Consider the following 13863-nt stretch of genomic DNA (forward strand, 5'->3'; position numbering starts at 1 on the left):
GCGTCCCCCGTGCCAGGCTCTGAGCATCACCCCCATCCCGGGACCCGGGTCGTTATGGCAACAGGTTCCCGGGCTCCATCCCGCTGCCTGTTCCCGCTTCTCCCACCCACGAGGACGCCGTGTGAGGGGGTGGCCGGGCCCCCTCCCCTCCCCTCGCTGCGGCAGCACCGGCACCCGCAGCCCCCCGGGATCGGCACGCGCCGCCCGCGCCCGTGCCCACGCTCGGAGCACCCGCAGGTGGCACCTGCAGCGTGGCACGGGGGGGCCACACCGGGCCAGGAACGCGGCGGGGGGGTGGGCACCTTCCAGGCACACGTGTGGCACACATGGTGGCCCTGCTCTTCGCTGGGACGGCCCCGTAAGGGGACCGTGGGCACCCGCGCCGTGCCCGTGCCCGTGCCCGTGCCGTGCCAGTCCCCGTGCCCGTGCCGTGGAGCTGCGGGGGCTGCAGCTCTGTGCAGCAGCGAATCCTCCCTCTGAGAAGAGTAAAAATAGCAGCAGGTTGAGGGAAGAAGCTCTCACCCCCCCGCCAGCGGGCACCGGAGAGGAGCCACAGCCACGGGGACCGAGATGGCGCGGGGGCACAGGGACAGGGGGCGATGGGGAGGGGGCGTCGTGGGGACAGGGGGACACGGGGGCAGAGGGTTGTGGGGATGGGGAATTGTGGGGTCGGGGTGACACCAGGGCAGGGGGCTGTGGGGATGGGGCGTCGTGGGGACAGGGTGCTGTGGGGACAGGGTGCTGTGGGGACGGAGGACACCCCCGTGGGGATGGGGACAAGACGGGGACAGAGCTGGGGACGGAGCATCGCGGTGATGGGACACACCAGGGAGGGAGCACTGCGGGGACAGGGAATCAGTGGGGCAGTGGGGACAGGGGGCCCTGTCGATGGAGCATCGCGGACACAGGGCACGCTGGGGACAGGACAGAGCGACGTGGTCATGGGGTGCACCAGGGACGGAGGGTTGTGGGGACAGGACGTCATGGGGACGGGGTGGGGACGGGGTGCCGTGGGGACGGGGCCCTGCGGGGACAGGGCATCCTGGGGACGGGCACAGCGGGACGATCGCCCGGTCCAAGGGTGAGTGTCGGGGGGCGGGGCCTGTCTGTGAAGGGGCGTGGCCAGAAGGTGGGCGGGGCTCTGTCGGGGCAGGGGCGGTCGGGGGGCTCCAGGACCCCCCCAGGACCCCCCACGCCTGTACCCCCCTCCGGATCCCCTGCCCGGCCCTGCGGGGGTGTCCCCACCCAGTCTCTGTGTGTCCCCCCTCCAGCTCCCCCCGGGCTGAGCCCCCCAAGACCCTCCGCACCCCAAGACCCACGGTGGGCGCCCCCCCCCCACCCCGGAGCTGCAGCGGGGGCGGCGGGTGGGGGCCGGAGCTCCCCCCGGGGCGCAGGGGAGGAGCCGGGAGTGGGAACACGCGTGGGAAGCAGAGCACGCGTGGGAACCCGAGGAGGGGGGGGCGCGGAGGGCTTAACCCCTTCCCTGCCGGGAGCCCCCCATGAGACCAGCCTGGGGGGGCTGCAGAGGAGAAGGGGGGCCTGCGGGGGGACCCTCCCCAAATGGGGCTCCACGGGGGGGGGGCTGGGGAGGGGGCACCCCCCTGCCCCACGTGGGGGGACTGGGCAGCACTGGGGGGTGCGGTGGGGAAGCTGGGCAGCGCTGGCAGGACTGGGGGGGCTGCACCCCCATAACCCACCACGACGAGGGGGCTGCGACCCCCTATCCATGGAAAAACGCGAGGGCTCCCACCCTGGCATGAGAAGGGGCTGCGTGCCCATGTTCCTGGTGGGACAGAGGGTTGTGACCCCACAGCTGGCAGGATGAGGGGGGGTCCCATCCCTGCAGCCCAACAGGGTGGTCAGGGGGCTGTGCCCTCCCTGCTCCCCCCAGAGCTGTGCCCGGTGCCCCCCGTGCCCTCACCAGCCCCCTGTGCCCACGGTGACAGATGTCACTCCCGACGCTGGCATGGCCGGGCTGGCACGGCCACCAGGGCTGGCACGGCCACCTGGGCTGGGCACTGGCTCAAGGGCTTTGGCACGGGGTGGCCGGAGCAGAGGCACGGCTGGAGATGTCCTGCTTGGCAACCACCAGTCACCGGCCACTGGCCCACGCCAGGCCTCACACCCACAGCAGGGGGTGGGATGGGGGGCTGGGGGCACTGGGGGGTCCTGGGGCAACAGCCCGGGGGTGGGGACCCACCTGGGCAGGGGCTGGGATGGTTTAGGGTCGGCCTGGCTGAAAGGGGGAAACCTTGGAGGGGGAAATTTTGGGGGGGAACGTTGGGATGGGTATGGGGGGGACAATTCCAGAGGGTCCCAGGAGGGAAGGGATACAGCCTGGGGGTCTCCTCTGCCTGGGGGACACCACACTGGCCGTGCCTCAGTTTACCCACCTGTAACATGTTCCCTCCACACCCCAAAGCCTCCCCTGCCCCCTTCCCTGCGGAGGTGAGACCCCGGGAGACCCCAAAACCCATCCTGGTGCTCCCACGGCGCCCTGCCAGGGTGGTCTGCGGGGGGGCTCCTAGCCCTGCTCCCCCCAGCCCATCTCTGACCCCCCCGGGGTGGCCGGGCCGCCAGCACAGACCAGTTTGCTGCCTCCATTCCCAGAAGAAAGAATAAAGTTAAAACATCTGTTAATTTATAAACCAATTTAACCATGACTGGTTAATAAATAGCTTCCAGCTGGCACCCCCAACCCGTGCCGGGCGAGGGGGACCAGGAGGGGGGGCACAGCCGGGCTTGCTGCTCTCCCACAGCCCCCCAGGGGTCATTGTCACTTGTCCCCGTGGGGGTGTCCCCGGGGTCCCCGGGGATTCACCGTGAGAGCCTGGTGCCCACTGGGGGGGGCACGACCACGGTGCCTGGCACAGGGGGGTCCTGGGGGGATGTAGGGGCTGGGATGGTGCCCATGGGGGGGTCTCTGGTCATGCGGGGTGGGGGGGATGTGGGGACACGGGGACCTGGGGGTGGGGGCTGCCCTGCTGCAGGGGGTGTTTGGGGATGGGGAGGTGGGAGGGCTGGGTGCAGGGAGGTGTGTGTGTGCATGTGTATGTGTGTGTGTACATGTGTGTGCATGTATGTGCCAGGATGTGCTCGTGTGTGCATCTGTGTGAATGTGTGTGTGTGTGTGTGTGTGTGTGTGTGCCAGGGCTGTGCACGTGTGGGCATCCCTGTGTGTGCACAGGAGTGTATGTGTGTGTATGTGCATATACACGTGTGGTGTGCCAGGGATGCCCACGTGTGTGCATCCATGTGTGTGCACATGTGTGACCCGTGTGTGTCCCACCCCAGCAGGGCCAAGCAGGGCCCCCCTGTCACTCCTGCCATCCCCACGGATCCAGGGGCTGGTGACGTGTCCCTGGCCCTGTGGAGCACCACCCTCGCTGCTCATGGATCCAGGATGGAGAAGGGCCTGCCCCTGGCACTAGGGGGTCCCCACTCCTGCCCCCCACCCCTCTCCAGAGGCCGGGGGGTCGTGGATCTGGGGCAGGAGCCCCTTCCCGGCCGCGGCGCCCGACACGTGTCGCAATAGTAATGTAATTTGTCCGTTAACAATGGGCAGCTTGAGGTTTATATTTAATTACACCGATCGCACCAACCTGAACTCACCCTTATTCATCAATAATGCATGGGTTTGTGTTTATCGCTGCTTAATTAATCTGTGCTTACGACAATTAAAGGCTCGCAAAATCCCCCAAGGTGGCAGCGGGGAGCGGCTGCGCCGGGCTGGCACGAGCGCCGTGCCGGCGTCGTGGTGCTGCTGGTGGTGCTGCTGGCACGGCCACAGTGATGGTGTGGTGGCAGCACCGGCGTGGTCACCGTGGCAGTGTGGTCACTGTGGCGGTGTGGTTGTGGTGCCAGCGTGGTGGCGATGCCAGGGCGATCACCATGCTGGTGTGTGGTGGCATCTGGTCACGGCGCCATCGTGGTCACTGTGCTGGTGTGGTCGTGGTCCTTGTGGTGCCATCGCGGCCATGGTGCCGCCATGGTCACAGTGCCAGCGTGGTCACGGTGCTGGTGTGGTGGCAGTGCCGGCGTGGTGGCAGTGCCGGCGTGGTCGCTGTGCCAGGGTCAGAGCCAGAGCAGCCACCAAACAGGGTGACCCCCCCCCATGCACCCCCACCCTCAGGCGCCAGGAGGGGGGCAAAGGAAGACCCCCCCACACCACACTGCCACAGTGGGGACCCCCCACCCCCCCTGCCCACAAAGACACCACCAACACCACCACATCCATCGCACCCATCCCTGCACCCCCAAACCACCCCCGTCCCTCCTCCCCGGCGCTCTGTCCCCCATTTCCCCTTCTCCCTGCCCGCTCCCCACACCCCGTTCCCCTCAGCGGGCAGGGGGGGGCCGGTGCCCCCCAGGCCGTGCCAGGCCAGCTCTGTGCCTTTAAGCGCGTTGCCGCGGCTGTCCCGGATCAGCCGGAGCGCCTATTAAATTTTTATGCGAAGTGTAAATGGGCCAGGTCTCCAGCTTCCCGCTCCCTCCGAATGATTTATTACTCGCAAATACCACAGAACTAATTAGTATAGTAATTAATTAATACGAATTTGCATATTTGCATGTGCAATTAGTGCAGTGGAGTGATTACTCTGAAAATGAGAAGTTGGGCCTGTCAGATGGGAGTGTGAACTGGAGTGGAAAAGCCTCGTGAAAATGATCCCGGGCGGCGGCGCCGGGCACGCGGGCGGCACCGGGCACGCGGCGGCACCAGCGGGCGCCAGGCCCCCCGTCTGGGTGTGTTGGGGGAGTGCTCAGCCCCTTAGGACACCCCCTTTTCCCCCATCCCATCCCATCCCAGCCCCAGTCCCCACGCCATGGGGACCGCTCCATCCCTCGGCCATCTCCATGGCGACTCGCTGTGCCAGGCGCATCGCCATGGCAACGGGCCGGGCCACGCAGCCTCGCCATGGCGACTGTCGTCATCGCGCTCTGTCGCCATGGAGACCCCCCCCCCCATCTCCCCGAAATCCGCTCCCCGCCGGGCCCCCCCCACCTCGGGGTTGGGGTGGGGGTGCTGCTCCTCAGGGCGGGGGTCCCCGAAGGCACGCGGGGGGTGGGATGGGGGTCCCTGGTGTCCCCAGGGATCGGAGCACCCCAGGATGGGGGCGAGCAGCCCAGGGTGCCCCAGGCTGGGGGTCCCCAGTGCCCGGGGGCTGGTGGGAGCAGCCGGGCCCTGTGATGGCAGCCCCCGGCTGGACCCGCTCCCGAGGGATGGGGACCCGAGACCCCCCAGGACGGGGCCTGGCACCCACAGATCCAAGTGCAGCCCTTTGCCTTTGTCCCTGGTGCCATGCCGGTGCCTCCTCACCGTGCCCACCCGCCTGGTTGAGGCCTGATGCACTCAGTGCATTTCTGGGAGGGCCACCAGCCCCCTGTCCCCTGGTTTTGGGGCACAGACGAGCAGGGTGGGGGTGCTGGAGGGGGACACGGCTGAGGGCAGGCCCTGCCACCCCCACACACTGTGTCTCTCCCACTCCCTGCGCCCCCCCAGCCCCCTGAAATGGGCCCAAGCACTGCCATCTGCCATGGGGGGGCCGGGGCCTCTGCCAGCAGTGCTCCTTGAGCCGTGCCCACACCGGTGGCACCACTGGTGTGTCTCCCCCGACCCACCAGGGCAGCCATGGCAGGGCTGCTGTGGCCACAACCGGCCTCCTGGGGGTGGCTGTGACATCACAGTGATGTCACAGTCCAGGTGTGATGTCATATACCTTTGTGACGTCACCAGAGTGGCCTTGTTCCCTCACCAGCAGCACAATGGCAGCTCCCTCCTGCCCTGGATCAAGGGTTGGGGTCCCCTGTCCCAGCCCTCCCAGTGTCCCCAAAGAGCATCTGACCCCAGCAGGGACAAACCCAGCGACCCCTGGGTGACAAAGAAGCACAGAGTGGGGGGGGGACAAGTTCCCCAGGGCCACCTATGCCCCCACCCCAGGGCTCTCCATCCCCAGCCCCGCAGGGCTCCGGGAGTTTCCCACTGGACAATTCCCAGGGCACCGTTTGCCTAATTAACAACATGTGGCTTAAAAAGCACTTGGCACGTTCCCGGCCCTTGTGTGACAGTGGGGGACAGGTGGGGGGGCAGGGAGGGGACACAGACAGTGGGGTTGGATGCCCCAGGGCAGGATCCAGCCAGGACCACAACCCCAGGGCTGGCACAGCATCGCCCCATCCTCCTCTGGCTGAAGAAGGGGGGGTTCACTAAACCCCTCCCAATCCAAGCTGAGTCAGGGCCCCCCCTTTTCTCCCTCCATCCTTCATTTCCCTCCTCCATCAGCTTCCTCTTGCCAGGCTCCCCAACCCACCCATGACCCCACGGTCACCCCTGCAGGGACCTTTAGGGACATGGGGACAGACAGGGTGCCCACCCCCCTCCCCATCCCCACGAGCCCCCCACCCACAGCTCTGGGTGACTGTCACTCACCCCGTGACAGGAAGATGCCCAGGGACGGGTCCCAGGAGGGAGGAGCTGCTCCAGGACCCGGCCTGGAGGCAGCAGGGACAGGGACAGGGCCGGGGACAGGGACAGGGATGGGGACAGGGATGGGGACAGGGCCGGGCTCAGCTCCTGCTCCCGCCGCTCTCCTCCCCTCGGTGACATTCCCGGCGGTGGCTCCGCCGCGCGTTAGCGCATCCATCTCTCCCCATCCTTCACCTCCCAGAAATATTGCAGCGCCGAGCCGGCTCCATCTGGCACGGCCCCCGCCTCCCCCCGCACCGCACCGGGGACACGCCGGAGCCGCATCCGCCCGCCCGGGCCCCGCACGGGCCGGCCCGAGGGGGCACAGCGACCCTGCCAGCCCGGGGGGCAGCCGGGATGGGCCCTGTCCCACGCCGGGGAGGGACAACGTGGCCTCGCCGAGGCGGTGCCACGCGCCGGCCCCACGCTGGGGATGCGGCAGCCGGCTGAGCCCCGGAAAACTCGCCCCACGCGGAGCCCCTGGAGCCACCGTGGGCCCAGCTGGCTCCCAGCCGGGTCCCGGCACCACCCAGCACCCGGCTCCCACCCCCGGCTCTGCCAGGGATGACCCGCTGCCCTGCCCTGGCCGTGCCCCCCAGGATGGCACGTGTCCCCTGGCCGCCACCTCCGGGATGGAGCTGTGGCTGCCGCAGGCAGGGCCCCCACGTGCATCCACGGCCTTCCTGCCGGAGGGAGGGAAGGGACATGGAGGATGATTTTGGAGGAGGAAAGAGCTTTGTGCCCTTTCTTGCTGGGCACCGGGGACCTGGATGAGGTGGCCAGAAGTGGAGATGGCAGTGCTGGGACAGCCGGCCCTGGCACACAACAACCAGCACTGGGATGGGCAGCAGAGCCCAGGGGTCACTGGACCAAATTTCCCAATCTGCTGCACCCAAAAATGGCAGCACCCAGCTCTACCCTTGCTCCCACCCAGCTCCCTGAGCTGTGCCTGGTCCTGGGTTCACCTTGACCTCACCTGCCCCTGCTGTGCACGGCAGCCCCAATTCCCATGGGATGGATCCTGCTCATCCTGCCCCTGCGCTGTGACACCGGGACCCCACTCACCTCCCAGGATGAAACCCCCACTCCAAAGTCACCCAGGGACCCGGGCAGGGCCGCCCCTGCCCCCTCTGCCCTGTGCCATCAGTGGTTGTGGTGGAGGGGACAGCACGGGGACAGCACCGGGGTTCCTGCCCTCACCGTGGGCCGTGTCCCGGCACGGTCCGGCCGAGGGCCCGCGGCACCGCGAGGCAGCGGTTTGGGTTTTCATCTCCCCGCTCCTCTTTCATCTCCTCTCCCCGTTTCATGTCTCCACTTTCTTCTCCCTCCCAGCGCTGCGCATGCTGATGAGCCTCACGCCGGCGCCCACCCCGGCGCTCGCCGGCTGCTAATTAGGCTGGAACGGATACACCGGGCCGGGGGCCTGTGAATGTCCCTGTCCCCGGCCCTGTCCCTTCTTGGGCCAGCCCGGCCACTCCTCGGCCTCAGGCAGCCCCGGTGCCCCCCCAGATCCCCCACGTGCTGTGAGCCCCGTGCCAGGAACCAGGACACCGCCGGCCTCGCTGCCCCGACGCCCGGGGCGTGGCCACCCCCTGGCCTGGGGACCGAGGGACTTACCCAGAGCTGGCACCGGTGTGCCACGGGCATCAGGAGAGGGTGGGCTCCCGGAGCGCGGCGATGCCCGCCAGGCACCCGCTGTCAAAATGGAGATGGCAGCAACAGAGGGAGCTGAGCGGTGCTGCGGGAAAGGGACGTGGCGTGCAGGGAGGATGCCCGGGAATCGGTGCCCGGTGTGGCACCGGCACCGGCAGGGCTGGGGTGGGCCCTACCTCCCCGCGGGCCGGCCCCAGCCCAGGTGCCATCTGCTCGGCCACAGCCGTGAGTGACAGTCGGGGGGTTCGGCGGCGGGGGGGACACTCACCGGCAGCGGAGGCCCCTCTGTCACGTGCCAGCCCCGGCACCTGCACCGGGGGAGTGGGCACCGTCGGCGCCGCTGGCACAGCCCCGGCAGCCGGGCATGGCCAGCCCTTTGTCTGCGTGTGGGCACAGACGTGGCCACCGCTGTCACCGTGTCCCTGCCGTGCCCACGCCGTGGATGGCACGTGTGTGGCACCTCACCCCCGGCCTGCAGCCCTCGAGCCAGGCAGGCCCCGGCCCCTCAGGCTCATGGGGACAGAGGGATCCAGGACACAGCACCGGCCTCGATGGGCACAGCCAGGAGCAGGGCACTGGGTGATGGGATGTGGCCCCTGGGGATGCCGTGTGCCCGTCTGGGCTCCCTGACCCAACAGAAAGGGCAGCAGCGGTTTCTGGGCACACAGACACCGTGGCGGGGGCAGATTTGGAGGCCGGAGGGTGACAGAGCAGGTACCAGCGAGGAGTCACCCAGCAGACAAAGGCCTGGCCGGCTGTGCCGTGGCACTACTGGGCCTCAGCCACCGGCACCGTGGCACCGGCACCCGCGGGGGGCTTGGAACCCGTGTGTGTTGGGGAGGACACGTGTGTGCAGGCGTGTGTGTGTGTGTGTGTGTGTGCACGGCCGCGTGCCAAGGGCTGTGTGGGGCTGTGCCGTGGGCACGGAGGGAGGTTGGCGTGGCCGTGTGGCCACAAGGGTACCAGAGGGGCCATGTGCCACCCGCGCGGGGACACACGGCCCCGCAGCCACCGCCCCTGCCCACGCCACACCCGCAGCCCCCTGCCCACCCCGCTGTGGCCACGCCGGGCACCGCCACCACCGCCACAGTGCCCGGCCACAGCCCCCAGCCCGCGCCAGGCCCTCGCCGGCACGGCCATCGCCGCCCGGCTGCCGGCTGAGGGTGGGGACGGACCCGCTTGAGCCGCCGCGGCATTTTGCGGCGAGCCGCAGATGCCAGCTCCCAGCGAGGGACCCCGTGGCATCTCCCCCCTCGCCCCGGCGCCCGCCGGGGTCCCCGCCACGCTCGGCCCGGCCGGGATGGCCGGTTTTCCCTCCGGCTCCATTGTTCCTGCCGGCCCCGCCATCGCCTGCCTCTCGCCCGGGTCCCATTTTGTGCCGTGCAGGCAGAGCTGGAGATTTGGAAGAGGGTTTTTTTTTTTTTTCCCCCTTCTTTTTTTTTTTTTTTTTTTTTTTTTTTAGAGTACAGAGTGACAGATGGCGAGTCCTCCTTCCCCAGAGAGACAAATCTCCCTGAATGCAAGCGCATGTCAATCATTAGCTCTCATGTGATAGCTCTCGCGCATGACGTGCCAACCATATGGCACTGGCAGCAGAGCTGGTACCCCCTTTGCTGGGTAGAGATGCCACTCTCGCCTCCTTTTGGATAGAGGACTGCAGGAGGCTGGAGCACCTCAAGGAGCCGCGTCCCGCTCCCAGAAGATGCTGGGAACAATGAAATAAGAATTCCTGCGGTCCGCCCGAAGGTGAGTTATGTAAGAAGTGGAGGGTTGGGAGGGCAGCGGAGGAAACTTGAATGGAGAAAAGGCAACTTCCATGTTGATTTTGTTTCTCCGCCACGTCTCGCCCTTTTTTCGCCCCATCTTTCGTTCTCCCCCGGCCCTCGGTTCTCCCGTTCCCCGCCGGCCCCGCTGATGGGATTTTTCCCCCCCGCCGGAGCCCCCCCAAGGGGGGGTTGTTGGGGTTTCGCCCCCCCCCGGCGCCCCCCCCAGCCTGGGCGCGCCCGGGGCTCCGCGGTCCCGGTGGGACGGAGCGGGCAGCGGCGGCCGGGCGGCATCAACGAAATCAGCGCGGAGCCTCCGCGCCACCGCCCCGGGGGGGCCCGACCCGGCGGAGCCGCCCCCCCGCTCCCCCGCGGCGCCCCCGGCCCCCGCCCCGGGCGGTGCCCCCCGCCCCGGCCCCGCCGCGCCCACCGGCCCCGGGGGCGCCCCCGGCAGCGCCGCCGCCCGCGCCCCCCGCGCTCCCCCGGGGGGGCCCGGCCGCCCCCGCCGCCCCCCGGTTGGTGCCGCCGCATTTTACGGGCCCCGCTCCGGCGGCCGCGGGGAGCCCCGGGGCGGGGATGGGGGGGCGCCGGGCGGGGCTGACCGGGCCGGAGGGGGTACGAGGGGTACGGGGGCTACGGGGAGGGGGGGCGGCTGCGCCTCGACCCCCCGGCCACGGGACGGCGGTGGCGGAGCCGCGGCCGGGGTCGATCCGCGCCCGCGGCGGGGAAAAGTTGGAGGCGTCAAAGAAGGACCGGCGACACCGGGCCCAGCCCTCGGGGCACCGGGGAGGGGGTCACCGGGCGGGCCGGGGGCGGGGGGCGCGGGAGGGTGGGTGCGGAGGAGCGGGAGCGGGGCGCGGGCGACGGCCGCGGGGACCCCGGCGGAGGGGTTGGGGGGAGGTCGGGAGGGGGGGCATCGCCGCGCCCCGAGAGAGCCCCGGTGCCCCCGGGGTCGGGCGGCCCGGGCGGGGGGCGGCGGCGGGCGGCCCCGCGCCCAATTCGTTTTCGCCGGTGCCGGCGGGTGGGAGCGGGGCGGGGGGGGGGTGGGCGGGCGGCGGGGCCGCCGGTAACGCCTGGCTCTTTGCCCCCCGCTGCAGCCACCATGTTGACGCGACTTTTCAGCGAGCCCAGCCTGGTCCCCGAAGTCCCGAAATTCCCCGGTTGGGCCGAGGAGTGCGAGGAGGATGCCCGGAGCGAGAAGGAGGAGCGGGCGGGGAAGGGCTGCGCCCTCCCCGAGGAGCCGCCCGAGGGCTCGCTGGGGGAGAGCAAGGAGGAAGGGGAGCTAGGAGGGGACGAGGAGGAGGAGGAGGAGGAGGAGGAAGGCCTGGAGGAGGCGGAGGGCGAGCGGCCCAAGAAGCGCGGCCCCAAGAAGAGGAAGATGACGAAGGCGCGGCTGGAGCGGTCGAAGCTGCGGCGGCAGAAGGCGAACGCCCGGGAGAGGAACCGGATGCACGACCTGAACGCGGCCCTGGACAACCTGCGCAAGGTGGTTCCCTGCTACTCCAAAACCCAAAAACTCTCCAAAATCGAGACCCTCCGCTTGGCCAAGAACTACATCTGGGCTCTCTCCGAGATCCTGCGCTCGGGCAAGCGGCCCGACCTGGTCTCCTACGTGCAGACTCTGTGCAAGGGGCTGTCCCAGCCCACCACCAACCTGGTGGCCGGCTGCCTCCAGCTCAACTCCCGCAACTTCCTGACGGAGCAGGGGCAGGAGGGGGGCCGGTTCCACGGCCCCAACGCCGCCTCCTTCGCCGTGCACCCCTACCCCTACCCCTGCTCGCGGCTGGCCGCGGCGCCCTGCCCGCCCGCCGCCGGCCCCGGGCCGCACGGGCTGAGGACACACGGCTACTGCGCCTCCGCCTACGAGAGCCTCTACGGCAACACCTCCCCCGACTACAACAGCTCGGAGTACGACGGGGGGCTCAGCCCCCCGCTCTGCATCAACGGCAACTTCTCCCTCAAGCAGGACTCTTCATCCCCCGACCACGAGAAAAGCTACCACTACTCTATGCACTACTCGGCGCTGCCCGGCTCCCGCCCCGCCGCCCATAACCTGGTCTTCGGGTCGGCGGGGATGCGCGGGGGGGTCCACTCCGAGAACATCTTCCCCTACGACATGCACCTCCCGCACGAGCGGGGCCCCATGTACGAGGAGCTCAACGCCTTCTTCCACAACTGACCCCCTCCCCGACACCCCTCCCCATCCCCGAGGTGGCGGGGAGGGAGGGGGAGACCCCCCTCCACTCACCCCCCCACCCGCGGCGGCCCCGCGGACCGGCCCCCGGGGCTCCGCCGTGGGCTTTGGTGCAATATGGGGACCCGGCCCCGGCGGCGGGTCCCCGCGCCCCGTGGGGACAAAGTGCTTTTTTGGGAGGATTTCCCCTTTTCCTTAAATTTTTTATTAGTATTTATTTCGTTATTTTTAAATTTTGTTATTTATTGTTCTTTGTTATTTAATGTAATTTATTTAGTTATTTTATTACCGCTATTATCACCGCGATTATTATAATAACTGCCACAACAATTATAACGACTACAGCCATTATTACAATTACATTATTATTACTATTATTATTATTATTATTAATTTTATTATTATTTTTTCCCGGGGGGGATGTCCCGCACTGGCCGATCCCCCCCTATCCAGCCCGTCGGAGCCCCCCCGGTGCCCAGCGCGATCCTCTGGGTCGAGCCGCTTCGTTTCCCTTTGAATTCGTTTTAATTTAATTTTATATATTTATTTTTTAAATTTTTTTTTTTCCCCCTCCCACCCCCCCCCTAGTTTGGGCCGTTTCTCCCCTTCCCCGCCCTGACCCCGACCCCCCCCGCACCCCCCCGGCATTGGACACCCGCTGCCCCGGCCCGTGGGAGCGAGAGGAGCCCGCGCTGCGGCGCGGAGTGAAACTTTCCGAAGCAATAAAGAGGCGCAGGGAGGAACGAACCCCAATTTCTATCTATGCAAGAGGCCAGGCCCGGCGGACGCTCCGAGATGCACTTTGCTTTGGGGGGGCCCCGGCCCCGCTCCCCGCCCCGGGAGCTCCTCGCAGCGCGTGTGTCAGGACGTTTTTTACCTGTTTTAAAAAACTTGAAACGGAAAAAAAAAAAAAAGAAAAAAAAAAAAAAGAAAAAATAACGATAATAATTAAAAAAAAAAAAAAAAAGACACCCCCCCACCCCCGTGGAGCCGCCCCGGTTTTCCCGAGCTGGCGGAGCCGGGAAGCGCAGCCCGAGCTATGCAAGCGGGGCTCCGGGGGGGCTGGTGGGGCTGCGCCCCCCCCCGCGGCGCCCGGCCCGGGGGTCTCCATCCCGGTTTGCCGCATTCCTTCGGCCGGGAGACGCCGGGAAGCCGATAACGCGCTTTTTTTTTTTTTTTTTTTTTTTTTTTTGGTTGGGTTTTCTCCTTTTTTTTGGATCTTTTTGTTGTCGGAACCTGCCCGCAACCACCTTCGAGAAACCAGCATTTTTAGAGACCAGGGAGGAGGAGAGGAGGATGCTTTCTGAGAAACGTTTTGAAAACGAAAAAAAAAAAAAGGAAAAAAAAAAAGAAAAAATGGAAAAAAAAAAAAAGGAAAGAAAAAAGTTTTGGGGAAAAAAAAAGAAAACGGGAAAAAAAAAAAGGGAAAAAGAAACAAAAACCCACAAACCGTTGTAGCAAAGGGGACCCGCTGCCCGACACCAGAAGTGCTTTCGTGTTTCCGTTCCGTTTCATTTCGATTAATAAATATTTATGGCCAACGATATGCAAGACCCCCCCGCGCCGGGCGCCGCTCCCGCTCCCCGGTCCCGGTTCCCGGTCCCCGTCCCCGCCGCCCGGACACTGCTCGGCGGCGGCGGAGCGCGGGGCGCGGGGCCGGGGGGCCCGGCCGTACTGCATGCACCGGCCCCCCCCTCCCTGCCGGGGCCGCCCCCCCCCGGCCCCGCTGGACGTTCGTCGCCCGGTCCCGGCCCCGCCAGGACTCGTCGGCCGTGACGAGCCGCCGCCGG

The 13863-nt window shown here is 67.4% G+C and overlaps 1 protein-coding gene across 1 annotated transcript; it reads left to right on the forward strand.

The window, feature by feature from the left end:
- The first annotated feature begins 9679 nt into the window (after positions 1–9679).
- Positions 9680–13006, forward strand: NEUROD2 (neuronal differentiation 2). The gene is made up of 2 exons (XM_051794679.1): positions 9680–9862; positions 10977–13006. The coding sequence occupies exon 2, from the start codon at positions 10982–10984 to the stop codon at positions 12056–12058; it is 1077 nt and encodes a 358-aa protein (XP_051650639.1). The 5' UTR covers positions 9680–9862; positions 10977–10981; the 3' UTR covers positions 12059–13006.
- Positions 13007–13863: the final 857 nt, after the last annotated feature.

Source organism: Manacus candei, unplaced genomic scaffold, assembly GCF_025592945.1.
Source record: "Manacus candei isolate 608988 ecotype Guabito, Panama unplaced genomic scaffold, ASM2559294v1 h1tg000040l, whole genome shotgun sequence".
NCBI lineage: Eukaryota > Metazoa > Chordata > Aves > Passeriformes > Pipridae > Manacus > Manacus candei.

Excerpts from the sequence above, each read along its gene's own strand:
- NEUROD2 (XM_051794679.1), top strand. The coding sequence starts at position 10,982 with ATGTTGACGCGACTTTTCAGCGAGCCCAGCCTGGTCCCCGAAGTCCCG.